Source organism: Cervus canadensis, chromosome 4 (genome assembly GCF_019320065.1).
Source record: "Cervus canadensis isolate Bull #8, Minnesota chromosome 4, ASM1932006v1, whole genome shotgun sequence".
Taxonomy (NCBI): Eukaryota; Metazoa; Chordata; class Mammalia; order Artiodactyla; family Cervidae; genus Cervus; species Cervus canadensis.
In genome coordinates this window covers 9,069,674-9,087,927 of record NC_057389.1, presented here as the reverse complement: position 1 = coordinate 9,087,927, position 18,254 = coordinate 9,069,674, and the positions used below count along the sequence as shown (strand labels likewise).

At 36.7% G+C, this 18,254-nt stretch overlaps 1 protein-coding gene across 23 annotated transcripts in view; it reads left to right on the top strand.

Annotated features, from left to right (window-relative positions):
• Positions 1 to 18,254, top strand: part of PAM (peptidylglycine alpha-amidating monooxygenase) — a 307,426-nt gene that overhangs the window by 220,340 nt on the left and 68,832 nt on the right. For all 23 annotated transcript variants that reach the window (XM_043464552.1, XM_043464569.1, XM_043464568.1 and 20 more), the window contains 5 exons: positions 11,227 to 11,275; positions 12,836 to 12,903; positions 13,941 to 14,021; positions 14,304 to 14,380; positions 14,729 to 14,832. In XM_043464552.1, coding sequence (XP_043320487.1) covers positions 11,227 to 11,275; positions 12,836 to 12,903; positions 13,941 to 14,021; positions 14,304 to 14,380; positions 14,729 to 14,832 — 379 coding nt within the window. The remainder of the gene's footprint in view (positions 1 to 11,226; positions 11,276 to 12,835; positions 12,904 to 13,940; positions 14,022 to 14,303; positions 14,381 to 14,728; positions 14,833 to 18,254) is intronic.

Below are 18,254 nucleotides of genomic sequence, written 5' to 3'. Positions count from 1 at the left end.
CCTCTTTGGAAATTTTCCAGAGTCTATCTTCCTGTAGGGATGTCACCCCCCCCCCCCGACAATTTTCTAGCTCCATTTCTTTGCAAGTATTACTTATCCTTGTTTTTCCAACTGAAGTGTAACACATCACCTATAATAACAGAAACGAGAATAAAATCTAAGAAGTAACTGAAGATCCTTCCAAACAAAACCTTTATCTTAGAGTGTGAAGATTTGCTTATGGTCTCAGGAAATTTTGACTGATAATCTGGGTCACTGAAGGGTTTTAGTGTTTGCCTTACTACTTGTTAACTCACAAATGCTTTATAAAAATGATTTTAATAATCCACATGCCACATTACAACTTGAATATGTTGAATGACTGAAAATTAATGCTAAATCAAATATATAAGCTATAATATCCAAAGTATATTTCCTAATTAATACCATGGACTATATGCATGCATAATTTTATGTAAATTTGGATTTTTTAATTGAAGAACCAAAATACAATGTACAATATAGTATTTTAAGTTGACGAAGATAATTGCATTGCAAATTCAGCCACTGATTTTAGGTTGAGGTTCAAAAAACATATTCCAACTAAATTACAGCATTTGGGCCACATGAGCTTCCTGTTTTCGAAAGAAAATAGGAAGGTATTGCTGCTAGATTACCCTCTCTCTGTTTATCATTTATGAGCACTTAGAGGTTTCAGTTAAATAAAGAAGGGAGAACACATTATTGCAGAAAGTAATTGAGAATTCCAAAGAAAGTGAAAGATAAGCCTTTTATGTATATCAAAACATACACTCAAGATGATTCAAAAATTCATAATGGAGCACTTTATATGAGACATGTGATTTTAGCTTTATATTTCAAATTAAGTTTCCTTGATTAAAACTCTTAAGGTTCCTCTTCATTCCATAACCTATTCTTCCTTTCTGTGGTTCCTAGATTTGTGCATTTACATTCTGCCCTCAGTGGGGAGGACAGACAATTGAGAGAATGCAAAAAAAGAAGAAAAAAATTAGATTTCCACTTTAAAGATGAATATATATTAAAAACTGACATATGCACAGGAAGTAAAAAGAGTTTGATAGGACTTTTCACTGAGAGAAAGGGGAAATAATAAAATAACTATTAGTGCCAGGTATTCAGCCTCCCAGGTGGCACAGTGATAAAGAACCCGCCTGCCGATTCAGGAGATGCAAGAGCCGTAGGTTTGATCCCTGGGTCAGGAAGATCCCCTGGAGGAGGCAGTGGCAACCCACTCCAGTATTCTTGCCTGAAAATCACATGGACAGAAGAACCTGGGGGGCTACAGTCCATGGGGTCGCAAAGAGTCTCACACGACTGAGCAACTGAACACTGAACAGGTATCATATTTAAAAACTGCCAACCAAAGCCCATGGAACTAGTAGACAGGCTAGTTAAAGGTGTGAAAAGACAGCACCTTTGGAAAGACAAATGAATGTTTAAATACACTGTGTACACCAAGTAAAGATTTAAAACTTAATGCCTCGGGAAGGGGCCACAAGTAGAGAGCTTTTTGCTTCTTGATCTGAATGCTAGTTACAAGAGTGTGTTAGTTTTCTTAAAATCCTCAGGCTATACTTTATGATTTGTACCCTATTCCATATATTATAGTTCAACAAAAAGTTCAAAAAACAGTCAATCTTTTTAAAAGCTCCATGCCATGTTTTTAAAAATTATGTATTTACTTAGGTTTTGGGGGTTTCGTCTTTTAATTTTACTCTCTTAGAAGCATGATTCTAGAGCAGGCTCATCGTTCTGAGAGAAGAACCACTGTGAACCCTAAGCTTCACCATGGAGTCTTTTCTCTGCATTCATAAGAGATGGAAAGAGGAACGTGCTCCAACATTTGTCCTGCCGTAACATCCTCTGCACACACAGCGATTATAAAAGCTCGCTGGTGAGCCTGCCTGCCTGCCTTCCATTTGATCTCTTTTGGGAACAGCACAAGCCATGATTCGTGAAAGTCATCTTCTTGCAGGATGGATAAATGCATTTTTTCTTCCTTGCCACAGGACAAATGGAAGCTAGTAATTTCTAGTCCCACGGCAGTGAATACAAAATAAAAGGAGGCTGACTCACTGCAGTGACAGCTTCAAAAGGAATCCTTTTTTGAAGATTTTTTTTTTTGTAGTGCTGGTTTATTTAGCACTGAAGCTTGTCTCTGAGCCAGCTTTTAGCAGCCTCCAGGAACACCTCTGTGCAGTTTCTGTCGTGTATTAATAGTGCCCCCACTTTGGCTCTATTTGCCCACCAGACACACGTTTGCTGTGACGGCTTAAGATGTTAGCGCTTTTTGAGTGCAGACAATTTTATATCAATGTATCTGTAACTGGAGAGTCCTGAGATGATGAAAATATGCTCTCAGTGAATTCTCTGGGAGAAATTCGGTGACTGAGATCTCATTTTGTGGAAACTCTTAAAAAACTTCGATATATGCCTGTTCGGGTTACTTTGGAGAATCATCTTTTTACCGAATACTATTAAGTGACTGCATGACCTGCGTTTATATTCCAGGAGTACCAAAACCAACAGTAAAGGAGCTGTGTCTTATCTTCATTAAAACCAGGGTTCCATTCAACGTGCCTGTGCTCAGAATGAACACAGGACCCCGATCCGCTGTGCCCGCCGTGGCTTCTTCTTTGCCTCTCATTCTTGTGTCGTGTCTGCTGCAGCAGGGTTCCAGATGTACAGAAATAACCCTTTTTATATAACAGCACGGTCCAACTGTATGGAAATAACTTAAAAAAATAAGATGTGGCTCAACCGACAGAAATGACAGCAGTCTGCTCCAGTACCAAGGAAGCTGGCTGTGTTGCATCTACTAAGAGACCTCACTCTCCACTCTCCTAAGGGATTCTCCGAGTAATTTTGAGTATATGAAATTTTCCCTGACTATTGAAATGAATCCCCAAGTAATCTATTCCTTGCCACCTTTGGGAGCCATGATTTAATCTCAGCAAAACAAACATCATCTGTCCCATTCATTTAATGGTGTTAATTCAGAACAAAGAACCATAAGGTTAAGATCAAGCCAGCATTCAAATTGTTATTAAGAAAACTGTGGACATACATTATGGAAAAATTATTGGTGTGTCTTATACCCTTAAATCATTTTTTTTCTGTTAATTCAAGACAGGCAGAAAAACAGAAAGAGATCGTTAAATTTTTTGTTCAGAACACTCTGGGAGGGTGGAAGGGTATGAGACAGTTTACTGTTTGCTCACACATTTTCTAAAATATGTTTTTGATATTAAAGATCTTGGTTCTTTGTTTTTCATAAGACTTGACAGTGGTTCCAGGCATGCTTTTTAGTACTTCCATGAGGAAAGGATCCATCATCTAAAACTGTGGTGGGGATAGTAGATAATGGGTGTGCTTTATCCTCTACCTTCTGAGGAGAGTGCAGTGAATTGAAATCCTTGCTATGACTGTCTTTCTGAAGGACTTTTCCAATTAATGGGATGTTGTTGTAACAACACATTGGTTCCCTCAGGAACAATGATTAACCTGGTTTTTGGTTTTTTTTTTTTATTGAAGCAGGAAGCATCCAGGACAAGATGAGCTCATGAAATATATCTCTTGAGGGAAAGATTAGGACAGCAGACTTTTAAGAACCTAAGATGTAATAGGTTATCATCATGCATTATTCCACATCCTTACTACTTAGCTATGAATCCAATCAGGAACTAAAAGCTATTATTAGAAAAGCAAGCTAAATAGTGTGGAATGGATAACCTCATATCCCATGCATCTACCTCCCATTAAGAGAAATGAACTTCCTATCTAAGTGGGGATCCTTAAGTACCACTGGTTACTTATCCATCCTTGCTTAATTCTTGTAGCTTAGTTTCAGGACATTTCATAGATAAAATTCCTTGGAAGTCTCTAAGAAATAGAATTCTTTTTTAAAAGTAAATAATGTTTACTAAATATTGACTTTTGAGAATTAGTACCGATTAGCGTTGATACCCAGATGTATCACCAGTTAGCTGAATTACCTTGGTCAAGGTTAAGTCTCGGTTGCTACTTTTCCCCTGTCTATAAAGTACAAGAATTGAACTCCATCATCTCCAGGGTGCCTTCCTATTCTGAAATTCAATGAGTCTATATGTTTGATAAAATACCTCGCTGTGGTTATACATCTCTGCCTAAGCAGAGAACAATTTTCCAAAAAGAGAAGCTGAAACCCTTGTGGAGCAGTCATCCAGTTTTCATCTGACTCAAGATTAGATTCTGATTAAATGTTATTTTCAGTTTTCATCCAAGCCTGGAAGCACTTGTTTCTTTCATTATCAGACGATTCTTTAGAAGTCTTAACCAATGGACCACCAGGACTTCTATGGCTTGATGTGCTTCTAAGACATTAGTAGACTTGATATTACTTTATTTTCTTTTTAAAAATGATTCTTTTAACATTTTCACTGTTAATATCTTCACCATTACAAAAAGTTCCAGTATATACACATGACATTATAATGGATTGTAATGACATAAAATGAAATATACTTCCCAATGTCATCTGATCCCTACTTAGTGAATGAAGTTTCATCACTGTTTCTTTAAATCAATCTAAAAGGGTTGATTTAAAGGTGAAAAGTATGGAGAAGGCAATGGCAACCCACTCCAGTACTCTTGCCTGGAAAATCCCATGGACAGAGGAGCCTGGTAGGCTGCAGTCCATGGGGTCGCACAGAGTCAGACACGACTGAAGTGACTGAGCAGCAGCAGCAGCATATTCCCAACATCACAATTCTCCTCCTTACTGTTCTCAGAAACACAAGGAATAATCTGATCCAGGACCAGGACCACCTCTCCAAATGACTATTTATAAAGACTTTTGGAGCTGCACTGAAACATCAGTTATAGTTAAACCAACCTGGTTTTTTTTCTTAATGAATTGAGTTCCCAAGGTACCTTATTAAAGATCTTTCAGAAAGCTCAAAAAAAAATTAAAAATAAAAAAAAGGTGAAAAGTATTTCTTAATGAAGGAGAACAGCAGTCATGAAAGATCCTTTTAACAGGGATATCTTGGGTTCAGTCTTCTATAAATACAAAACATTAATAGCTGAAAGTCAGGTGTTCACCAGTGTACCTTGGAGAGAGCATGTGCCTACAGCCCAGTACAGTAAAAGAGAGAGCAATTTGTTTTTGAAAAAGACTAAATAAGTAGAGATACCTGGAAAGAAGAGCTGTCAAGATTTTTGCATGATGATAGCTGTACAGGACAAGTGAATAATTAAGAGAACAGTTTCAAAATCAGTATAAAAATTGCCTCACTCATTTTTTTATATACACATATAATCCTATTGAACTAACTTCTTCTAGTCCAGAACTTAGAAACAGGTTATCTTGAGTCTGGTCAAGGGGATCTTTATTACTAAAAGTCATGGAAGGACTTTGAAATAGTGCATTATCAACTTCATCAAGGTGCTATAGTCCCTAATGCAAGAATTTCATTTTAGCCAGACCAGGATGTTTTTGTCTCACTGACATTTCACTGTATCACTGATGACTCTGTTCTGTATATCCCTAGTTTGTACCTTTCTGAATCAGCATTTCTGTTTCCATTTTCAAAATACCTATTTTGTGCAATATCTTTAGCATACCATTTCAACTCTAATTCTGTTTTTTAATCATCTCTTTGCTCATTTGATATTCCCATTCCCCCCCACTTTGTTCCATTCCTGTTATTAAGTTGGAAAAATGTGGTGTTCTTCAGTTAAAGAAATTTCTGACCTATAGCTTTGAAAATATAGTTCTTAAAAGTAAAATATTGATGTTCTGAAATTTTTTAGAATCTACCAATAAAAAGAGTAATGATCATAGTAACTTATATTTATTGAGTATTTTCTATGATCTAAATAGAGTGCTACATTCTTTATGTATATGTCTCATGTATGGCCTGAAGTTTCTTAGTGGTGTCATTATTGATCATGAGTACTAGTCTGTTGCTGCTGCTGCTAAGTCGCTTCAGTCATGTCCGACTCTGTGCGACCCCATAGACGGCAGCCCACCAGACTTCGCCGTCCCTGGGATTCTCCAGGCAAGAACACTGGAGTGGGTTGCCATTTCCTTCTCCAATGCAGGAAAGTGAAGTCGCTCAGTCATGTCCGACTCTTAGCGACCCCATGGACTGCAGCCTACCAGGCTCCTCCGTCCACAGGATTTTCAGGCAAGAGTACTGGAGTGGGGTGCCATTGCCTTCTCTGGAGTACTAGTCTACCAGATATTAAATAGATAACTTTTTAGATCCTACTCCTTTTAAACAAAGGAACTCAGAGAGGACCTAGGGGAAACGTGTGATGATTTTGTAAGGGACTGTGGTCAAATGGCTGTGTGTGATGAAACTGTAAAGGTTAATTCTAAAGTTTCCACCCAACAAACCTTACACATTGTACATTGGAAAGGTGCAACATTTATGTTGAAATATAAGTCAAGAGAATAGTCCTCACTTCCTGTGCTACCTTTCACTCAGACCTTCAATCCTGTGATTTCAGGCCGTTTCAGTTATTTCATCCAAAACCGTTCAACCTTTGCTTAATGTGTGGTGTTCCGTTTCTCTGGTCTTCTGCCGTGCTTCAATTTTTCCATCTATTCCTCTTCCTCTCTTCTGTTTACTTTCATCCTAGTCACAGAATTACATTTCTCGACTAGCTTTTTCAACCAGCATATGATTTGCATACTCGAGTTCATTTCCTGTACCTTTCTTAACTATCTCTGTCCTGATTGCATTTTTTTCATCGTGTGTGGTAAAATATTAGCAGAAGCACTGATGTGTTTCTTTAGGATAATAAACCTTTAAAGCGTCATCCGTTTCAAGAGACAGATTTCATTTATAGCCTAGTGAATTGAAATGAATTAATTCTTATGAGGCTTCATATCTTGTGGCTGAAGTGCCATGTTACAATAGAAGGGCAAGCAAAGTCACAGCCCACTGGAAATCATCAGTAAAATATGGAAAACCAACTGAAGTTTCTGAGTTCAGAAGTAAGATCAGTGTGGAGGTTATGGAAATAATGTTGCGTAACTGTGGCTAGGATCATGTTAGAGTTAAAAGGTCACAATCTCCACACCAAACGCTAGGCTGAAATATGCTTCTCTCCAAAGCTGCCCCTTGGAATAGGAATAGCTGTGGATCCTGGAGCCCTCCAGACCTCCAGACAGCCTTGTCTGAGGGAGTTCAGGTTACTCTTGCTGAAACTTCTCAATGTGTGTATATGCAAACACATGGGCTCCTCAGGTCAAACTGTAGGAAGTCAAACTGGAAGAAATCCTAGTGATTTATAACAATAAAATTTGATTTTGAAATAATATATTTTCATAGCCATTGATTCAAACAATATCAAAAATGTATATGAATATGCTCTATAAGTATTTTCTTTGTGATAACTCTTAGCATGTTGCTCAACTAAAATATCATCATTAAAATATTTATCCACTACTAAGTTAAAGAATTTCCTCAAGTTACTCAGCTGGTCTTGTGATTGTTACCCCATGGATAAATAATGATATATATATCTAAAGTGTGATGTTTCTATCTAAAGCATAAAGCATAATATCTAAACACTCATACACATAGGCACACATGCACACAGCAGTTTTTTTAGAATGCCTCATTTTTTGCTGCCTCAGTGGATCAAATTCACAGGATAAATTTGATGGAAACAAATTCTTTCATCCATGACTAAGAAACTCTATTTAGTGTGATTATTTAGGTGTGTTTCTTCACCAGTTTTCCTTCTGTATATTTTGATTTCTGGAGCTTTTTGTTAAACAGATAAGATTTTCACTTTGTATATTCATTAGCCTTCTAACCATATAAGATTTTGTTGTTGTTTAGTCCCTGAGTTGTGTCCAACTCTTTTCTGACCACATGGACTGTGGCCCACCAGGCTTCTCTGTCCATGGGATTTCCCAGGCAAGAATACTGGGGCGGGTTGCCATTTCCTGCTCTAGGGGATCTTCACAACCCAGAGATCAAACCCACGTCTCCTGCACTGGCAGGTGGATTCTTTACCACTGAGCTACCTAGGAAGCTCTATACAAGATGTACATTCTGTAAAACAAAACTTAAGAGTCTCAAAACACAATTTTCCCTAAAGTCATTATATTATAATACCTAAGTCAGAAGTTCAGTATATTTTTCTCCAGAATGTGTTGAGCTTCTCATATTACTACTTGAGTTTTTAGCTAATTAGTTATTATTATTACAGAATATGGCATTGGCTGATCACGTTTAAATCTCTGTAGGGAAGGAAGAAGCAATTATATAGAAATTATTTAATTTCCTGTCTTTTAATTTCGTGAAAATTTTGATGTGTGCTTAGAAAATGTCTTCAAATTAAAAGTTATTTTTGACTTGTTTTCATGCTTTTGAGTAAAAATCTACTCAATTTAGACAATTCTAATCAAGAACATTATCTAAGAGGATGATCAGTTACTGGCAATAGCTGGCATGTTACTGTTAATAACATTCCTACTACTTTTAATTTGGTGACATATTTCAGCTTTAGTGATAAATTATTTAATAGTTGCCGAAATGTGTCAGTTAACTTATTTATTTTTCTCATGGAGTTTTTTTTTTTGAAGTCGTGGTAAAGAATATTAGCCAAGTTGAACATCAAAATGTGATTAACTTGATTCTTTCAAAGCAAGGATATAATATAAAACTAAAAGACAGTTAGCCGCTTAGAACCTTTTGCTTCGTTGGACATAGTGGAGTGGGAGAAATTCTCGCCTGGTATTATTAATTAAAATAAAAAATTACAAAACCCAACCACTCAGTAATTAATGAGTCATCTGTAAGTGCCAGATAATGTGCTAGGTGGACACCTTCTATGATCCTGTCCTCAGTTGCTTTAAATCTTCCAGTGGGCTTCTTGGGAGACAGAAAATGAAACCCAGAATCTTAAGATACTCCGCATGACCTAGCCAGTCTCCTGCCTCTTGGCCACTGTGTCCTTCCTAGACCTCAATAGATAAAAGAGCTGCCCAGGGTCCTGTTACCCTGTTGAGCTCACAGAGTGGCAGTACCCTGTTTATGTGCTTGGTATTTTGTTTCTCCTTGTCCCTCCTACCCCACTTCCTGTGTCTCCACTGCCACCAGAGCGGAAACACCGTGACAGCAGGAGATCTGGACCTGTGCTTTTCACTGTATCCCAGTTGTGAAGAATATAGCAATTGCTCAGTGAATGAATATTCACTGAATGCACAAATGATTACCATTTCTCGAAATACCCTTTGACAATAGATATTTTCTTATACACAGGATAAATGTTTTCTGAAAACAACTCAGCTAATTAGATGAGTCTCTGGAGTGTAGAATTCATTTGGTATAAATGAATGATATACTTTCCACTATTCTCTTTTGATCAGTGAAGATACTTAGGTAATTCAGGGTGAATCCAATGGCTAATCATTTTGAAAGTAGTATAGAGTAGGTGTATCTACTAAGTCTCAATCAGCGCACTTAGGAAAACTTGTTCCCAACAATAAACAATTTTAATAAATTAAGCAACAATATTCAATTCTCCTTTCTATATCTAAAGCATAGGCAAAAATGAAGATAAACCTGTTGTATTCATTCTTTTGTTTATTACTGTTTTCTCATCTATTTAAAACTCAGTTGAAATTTTTTAAAAAAGAATTCAATGAAATTATTATGAAAATAGGATCTCACTGAAATTGATTTAAGAGAGCAGACAGTCTGTTTGTAAATTGATGCTAATGTGATGTTAAATGTAAAATTAAATATAAAATGTTCATCATTGCATTTATTTCTGTACTATTTTTGTGAAGATCAAGCTTAATACTATACAGAGAAGTTTCCTTTGTGTTTTACTACTGAATTATTAAACATGATTTTTTATACTTTCTTTCTAAACTTTATCTATAGTAAATCAACATGTCTATATTACTAGTTAAGTTACCTGTTATTATACATTTTTATGTGATGTTACCTTTGCTTTTCTTATGAGAATTGCAGACGAAAGGAAAATTTTTTCTTAAAAACTCATATGCTATTATTTATTAGTATACTTCATGTCTTAATTTCTAATATAAATCTAACATTCTTGTACATACTCAATAGTTATATTAAAGTCAACTCCAAGTTGAGATATAAGGTTTTACAATTCCTTAGAACAAAATGCGTAGAAAGAATTTAACATATACAGGAATGGAAGGAATGAGTAAGTCTGAGTTACTATTCATGGTGTCTGTGGTTAAAGATCAGCAAGTTCAAAAGAGATAAGAATTTGGATGGGTGATTTAAATTTTTACCTTCTTTCTACCTGAGAAAGACGAAGGAAGAAAGGAGAGGATGTGTAAGAGGTCTCTGAAGTGTCGTTGGCAAAGGTACAGAAATACTCAGACACTTTCCACTGAAGTTAGGGTATAAAAAGAATGAACATACGGTTCCTATTTAGAAGGTAGGATTAAGCGAGGCTTAGAAACCAAGTAAGGTGATTCCTATACATAAATTTGAGACATTATAGGCTCCAAAAAATGATAATACCTTGAAAGCCCAAATTATGGACTAATTCAGTTTTTGAAAAGTAGAAAAGCTAATTGTTTGGATACCCGTAGAACAAAACCAATCCAGTTCACGAGCTTTTCTGGATGTTTCAACAACACAAATAGTCTATAGAGAGTGGGCATAGCTTTCTTCTGTGAACTTCCGTGGGCTTCCCTGGTGGCTCAGAGGTTAAAGCGTCTGCCTGCAATGTGGGAGACCGGGGTTCGATTCCTGGGTCGGGAAGATCCCCTAGAGAAGGAAATGGCAACTCACTCCAGTACTCTTGCCTGGAGAACCCCATGGACAGAGGAGCCTAGTGGGCTACAGTCCCCGGGGTCACAGAGTCGGACAGACTGAGAGACTTCACTTCACTTCATAGAGAGTGGGCATAGCTTTCTTCCGTGAGCTTATGACTAGCATTTTAGTGTGTCTGCTAGAAAGCAGATAACCGGTCAGTTTGATGAGTCAAGAAAAAGCTACAGACTACTTGAAATGATAGTTTTGTTGTTGCTCTGTGATACATTGGAATTAAATGGATTTTATGCGTATGAAAGTACTCCGTAAACTGTAAAACACCAGGCAAACGAAATATATAGGGTTTTTAAACTTAGGATTGATTTATTACTTAACATTTTTAATTTGAAATTCATTATTCATATTTGAGATGTGTATTTTGTGTGTGTATTTTCAGATAATCACAAGGACTGCTCTGGTGTTTCCTTACACCTCACACGCCTGCCGTAAGTACTTCGGTTATCCTATCTGAGTGACAACTTTTAAAGATCTTCAAGAGCTTAAAAGTGGGAAATCCACTATGCTAGTTATCTACTGCTGTATAACAAATTATTCTCAACGTAGTGGCTTCAAACAGCAAACGTTTATTGTCTCGGTTGCCTGTGGCTAAGGAGTTTGGGCACAGCTTAGCTGGGTGCTGGTCGTCTGACACGAGGCCACAGTGAGAATCTCGGCCAGGGTTTCAGCCGTCTGGAGACTCGGCCGGGGCGGATTCGCTCGCGGGCTCTCTCATGTGGCTGTTGCCGGGGTTCGGTTCCTTGCTGGCCGTGGGCTGGAGGACCCCCTCGTTTCCTCCTCATGTGGCCTCTAAACAGGGCAGCTCCCAACATGGCTGCCGCCGTCTGCCCCTCCCAGTCAGCGAGGGAGACCGCAAGAGGGCGTCCCAGGTGGAAGCCGGAGTACTTCTGTATCCTCCTCTCAGAAGTTACGAACATGTGTGCGATAGGTCAAGAAAGTGGTGACCACAGGTCTTCGTACTCTGATTCCAGTGGACAAAAGAAAAATTATTGTTGCTATATTCTGTTAGAGATAACAAATTACTGGGTCAGGTTACTCGGTCCAGCCTGCGTCAAGGGAAGATGATTGAACACGGGCAAGAATGTCAGAGCTGTGGGTCATTGGGAGGTGTATCGTTCAGGGTCCTCCAGAGAAACCGAACCAATAGAATGTATGAGAGAGAGAGAGAGAACGAAAGAGAAAGACAAATTGAGATTTACCTGAGGGGATTGGCCCACACAGTTGTAAAATCTGGCAAGTCTAAAATATTCAAGGCAGGTTGGCAGGTAGGAAATCCTGGCAGGAACCGATGTTGCAATCTTGGGTCCAAAGGCATAATTCCTTCCTCTTCCGAGGACCTCAGTCTTTTTTCTTAAGACACTCATCCACATTTTGGACCATAATCTGCTTTACCCAAAGTCAGTGGTTTAAATATTAATTACATCTTCAAAAATACCTTTATAACAACATCTGGGCTAGTGCTTGACCAAATATCTTGGCACTACAGCCTAGCTGACTTGATACCTATAATTAATCACTACAGGAGCCATTTAGAGATTGGGCTTCCCAGGTGGCGCTAGTGGTAAAGAACCCCCCCTGGCCAATGCAGGAGACTTAAGAGATGCTGGTTCTACCCCTGGGTCAGGAAGATCCTCTGGAGGAGACTATAGCAACACACTCCAATATTCTTGCCTGGAGAATCTCATGGACAGAGGAGCCTGGCAGGCTACAGTCCATTGGGTCACAAAGAGTCAGACACAAGTCAGACTTAGCACACAAGCACATGTAGAAACATTTACCATGCCACAAAAATGTGTATTCAGCTATTTGCCCAAGAAAATAAGTTATTCTCAAGAAGAATATATATTCTACCTCATTCCCCGTATATTAGTTTAATTTCCACATGAATCATATTTTATAGATCAATGCATTGAAGTATACTTTATTTTTCCAAGGCAGTTGTTTTGACGTTTTCCAATAGTTGAAATAAATGTTACTATTTTGTGCAGACAGCCTTTAATTGCTGGCATGTACCTTATGATGTCTGTTGACACTGTTATACCACCAGGAGGGAAAGGTGAGTAATGATCTTTTAGAATTTACCATTACTTCATTATCTAATCTTTAAGGATGGATTTACATCTTTTATAAACACTTGAAATGACCAATATTTTTGAGTCCCTGAAAAATAAACTAGTTCTTTATTATCCTTGGAGTTAAAATAGGTTTTTGTGTTATTCCAAGCCAGCAGTTTATTATTTTCCAGTTGTATGCCAAGAATTGAGGTCCATAGGGAAGTAGTGAGTAATATAAATTTAAATATAATTCTTGAGTATTTTACAAATAAATCATCCATTCTTCAGATGCCAAAACAAATTTCTTATCATACTGTGGCATAAACTACTATAAAGAATATCAGATTAAGAATCAAAAGCTGTCAAATCCAGTCTTTGAACATAGATTTGTAAAATGGGTATAATAATAGCTGATTTCTCCTAAATTTACAAAAAAAACTATTAGAATGAGTATAATATTATTTATTGCTGTAAATATCTTATCCTTTGGTGGAGTGTCATATTATTCATTTGTTCTTACTGGGGATCTGTTAATGACGAGTACGATCTCGTTACTTTTCACTGTCTAATTTTAAAAAGACATTTATTGAAAAATTAACTGTGTGTTAGTCTATAAGGAAGGAAAAGTATATGAAATGTTTCCTTCTCCACAGGAACTGTCAATCTCATTATCTTAGGTGTTTGAAATAAATTTTTCAAAAATCCTTCTGTTCTAAAAATAAAAACCAATGTTTAAGCTTTTTCAGCTGCACAAATTTCATGATAAAGGTATCAAATTAAGCCTGAGTTTTCACTGACAATGTGTGTTGATCTGACTCTAGTCATTTTATGAGTGAAACAGAATATAAGGGGTTCTTAACTCATCTTAGTAAGAAGCTGGCCCATAGTAAGTGCTTAATACCTCTGAGTACATGAGTTTGTATTTACTCAAAAACCCCATGCTTAGCTGCTTGTGGATACTCTATACATACTTTTAGTCAAGAATAATGTTATTTTCCAGTTGAGTAATGACTTTTTTCTGTGTTTTCATTTCTAACAGTGGTGAATTCTGATATTTCATGCCATTATAAAAAGTATCCAATGCATGTCTTTGCCTACAGAGTTCACACTCACCATTTAGGTAAGAACTTTACATATTAAATGATATGCCACTGTGCTTGCTAATGCTGTAAATGTAAAATGTAGATTATATCTGACCTTAAATCTGTTTCATCTGTTTCAGTGAAAGAGATTTTGTGCAGTACCTTAAAATTCTGTATGTGTTTTCATCATATTGTTTTCATTAAAGTGCCGAGCATTCTGGTTTCTGAAAATATTTGTATTTTTTTTTTGCAGTAAGAAAACAAATAATGCCTTTTATCTTTCTAATGCTTTATATAGTTATAATTTGTGTTCATTACAGGCAAGGTAGTAAGTGGATACAGAGTAAGAAATGGACAGTGGACCCTGATTGGACGCCAAAGCCCCCAACTGCCACAGGTGTGTAGAATATAGTACAATTTTGAGAGAAAAAAAAATGATTAATAAGCAGGTAGTAATTTGTAAAGCCCTTATAGAACCCTTGTGAATTTCTCTTGAATCTAAACATCTCTAAATCTACCTTTACTCTGTATCTAAGCTGTGCATATTCTTTTTTTTTTAGTTATTTCCAATGTGATGGTTTCCTTATCAGTTCTCTTAGTATTTCTAAGCAGGCTGAAGTGTATCTGTGTATGTGTGTATATTCATCCTCTCTACCCAGGGTACCCCGAGCCTCACGTTACTAAGCGTGAGTTTCTGGGTTTTGTTGATAATTTTAATGAATTATTGTATCTGTCTTCTCTGCAGGCCTTCTACCCAGCAGAGCACCCAGTGGATGTTAGTTTTGGTGACGTGCTGGCAGCAAGATGCGTGTTCACTGGTGAAGGAAGGACAGAAGTCACGCACATTGGGTATGCTTTCACAGATTCCATTATTTAAAAATACTTTATTAGGACAAGGCATGGTTATAAGTGACAGTTATCTGCATGAATGAATGGCATATTTTTCTCTATTATAAACAGTTAGGACAAACCCTAGCGTTTTATGATTTTAGGACTGAGTGAGTTGGTCAAACTGCAGAACATGCGCTTCGTTTTTCATAATTCCTTTCTTCCTGCTTATTGAAGGCCTTTAGGATCATACCTCTACATAGTATAGTTGCCACAAGAGTGTATATTACTTCCTGTACATCTTAATAAAGAAAAATGTAATGATTATAACTTTTTTCTCAAGTGTCCTTTTGCCCTATAGTCAAATTTAGGTGAATATATACGTTCTGCATATAATGGTGGCCATTAATTACTCAGAACCAGGATTTTTTTTCTACCTGTTTAAACCTTTATGTATTCATTATGAGAATGTTCAACTTTTAAGTAAGCTTCAAAATACTGAGCTGCTTTGAAATAAGTATGTTTTATAACACCAAGTACATTTTTCAAAGCACTATGAACTCTTTCACAAAGGGTTTGCCTAAATTAAAAATGAAAGATAAAGCCTCTTATCATGTTTTTTGGTTAGAAAAGAACTAAGGAGCCTCCTTTCCATTTTAAACTAGGTTATAAAATATTTACTGATACCACCTAGAAGATGGAGCTTTAAACCATTTATCTTTTGATCAAAGAGGAGTTACAGAGAGTAGACATCTGATAATATGCATTAGATGCAGAGATGATTCTTATGATGACAACGCTAGCTGTTGGTTGTTAGGGGATACAGAAAAGGTACTGATGCAGGTGAATGAAAAAAAAAAACCATTTGAGATGGTAGAATAGGATTTTTTTATGTCAGCCTAAAAGGATTTTTTATTAATAAGCATCAATTTTGAGACTAATGATAAATAGAAAAAAGTTATCATTTTAAATTAAACAAGGAAATTTTAACAGATTTGCTTTTAGATGAATTTGGTAAATTTAAGATGGAGATGTGAGGAAAGCAATAAAATTATTGAGTTGCATAAAATGGTAACAAAAGAATTGACAAAGTAGATATAATTAGATTTTAAAAAGTCTAATAATTCACTTTACTAACAGTCTTTAAATACATGTAGTGTAGTGTTTCTGGAACTTTATTTAAATGCCATTTGTTATTTTATTAACCTTTGAAATAAACAAAGGAGTAAAACAAGTCCCTTTCAACACATTTTTTGTATTAGTTTTCAAGTTCAGGTGTGAAATAAGTAGAACTTTTTCTTTTGCTTAAATGTACCTTTACAATTTGGGAGGGTTTGTAACTTCTGACAGATTCTATCTTTTGGGTATCCTCTGTGTAGCAATATCAGCCATGGAAATTAATGACTTGTTATAGTACCAGGATGAGAGGCCAAAGTGATCTCTGGGGGCCTCTTTCAGTTTCATGAGTCCGGAATAATTCTAGTCTTTTTTTAAAATGTGCATTTTGCTTTAAAATAATACGCTAAAATGACTATACCAATCTATCTTTTTGTAAGTGTCCTGTGGGCTAAAGGAAACACCACTTTGTAATATAAATGAAGTAGAAAGAAATTATAGGAAATTAACTTAGGGGTCAGTCTGTATTCTGAATATTTAATTTATACTAAGAAAGCAGGAAATTTTGTATAAATTTAAATATGAATTAAATCCTTATAATAATGCACAGCATTCCTATAGCACGTGGTATGCTTCTCAGTAATAACAACAATGCATCCATTTTGTAAAATACAGAATACCACCTCCATAGGGTACTATAGTATCACAGTTGAGAAAGGAACCAATAAAAGGAGAAAACTAGTCTGTTTATGATGTATTTTAAATTAAACATGTGTTATGTGTGCTCAGTCATATCCAACTGTATGCAGCCTCATGAACTGTAGCCCACCAAGCTTCTCTGTCCATGGAATTTTTCAGGCAAGCATACTAGAGCAGGTTGCCATTTCCTACTCCAGGGGATCTTCTCAACCTAAGGATCGAACCCACGTCTCTTGTGTCTCCTGCATTGGCAGGTGTATTCTTTACCGCTGTGCCCCTTGGGAAGCCCATTTTAAGTAAATGATACTCTGTAAATCTCCCTCTCTTCTCTGTTCCCATCTAACCCCCAACCCGCATACACAGACGTCACTCCCACTGGCATAGGTTTGAGCCCTGAGCCTAAAGCCTGACTTAAACGCAAGTCTCACTTATCCAGAGGTCTAGGTCTTACGGAGCCAGCAGATGTCCCCTCCACGTGCTGGAAGAACTGTGGGTTCCTGGTTTTTAACCTTCCTGTCCCCCAGCCACCTGGAAACTAGGTTTAACAGGAAAATTATACCATCAGTGGCCTTACCAGTAAGAGTTTCAGTTGAGTGATTCATCTGCCCAGTGCTGGTTTAACTCTGCATTAAGCTAGAAATTTTAGACCTGGACAAAACTTACGTAGAGCAGAGTTAACTAATCAGAAACAGTTACAAAGCTCAGGACAGTTTTTAACCAGAGGTTCAACTCAAAATGCAGCTATTAGAAACATGTGAATTTAAGACAAAATGTATCAATAAACTTAATGATAATGTTTTAACCCAGATATGTTACTTCTTTTCAAATAGTATCTGTGAATAATATATCTTAGGCAAATTGTACTCATGTATATATTGGCAATATAGTACTAATTGACCTACACATAAGCAATATTTTGTGCCTGACACTGCATTGTATATTTTATATTCAACATGAGGCTTCTCTTAGTTCATTTCAATGTTTAAACATCCAAAGAAGAATTAAATTGAGTGAGCCAAATAAGCTAATTAAGTTAGCTAATTTGCCTAAAAGTATATATGCTAAAATTTAGAATTACCTCTTGAGAATTGGTAGATATTATTTACCAATTTGGTCAGTTTTGTTGGTCATATTTTTCATTTGGAGAGAGTTATTTCATATACATATGAGAAGGTCTAATAAATGTTTGTAGTTACTAAGCACAGCACTTTAATCAGCATTTAAAGTATATTATATGCAAATAAAGTTATATGGTCAATAGCACCTTAATATACAAGTTTTAGGGCTTCTCGGGTGGTGCTAGTGGTAAAGATTCTGCCTGCCAATGCAGGAGACTCGAGAGATGTGGGTTTGCTCCCTGGGTCAGGAAGATCCCCCTGAGAAAGAAATGGCAACCCACTCCAGTATTTTTGCCTGGAAAATCCCATGGACAGAGGAGCCTGGCAGGCTACAGCCCATAGGTCACAAAGAGTCAGATAGGACTGAGCACACATGTGTTCGTAGTAGTGTGCAAGTTTTAAAGCACCAGGAAACCTTTTAAGAAACAATTCAGAGCTTTGCAAAATAACGTCTTTAAAGTCTTTGTATTTCTTTCCAAAAAAAAAAAATAAAGAAAAAAAATAAAATAA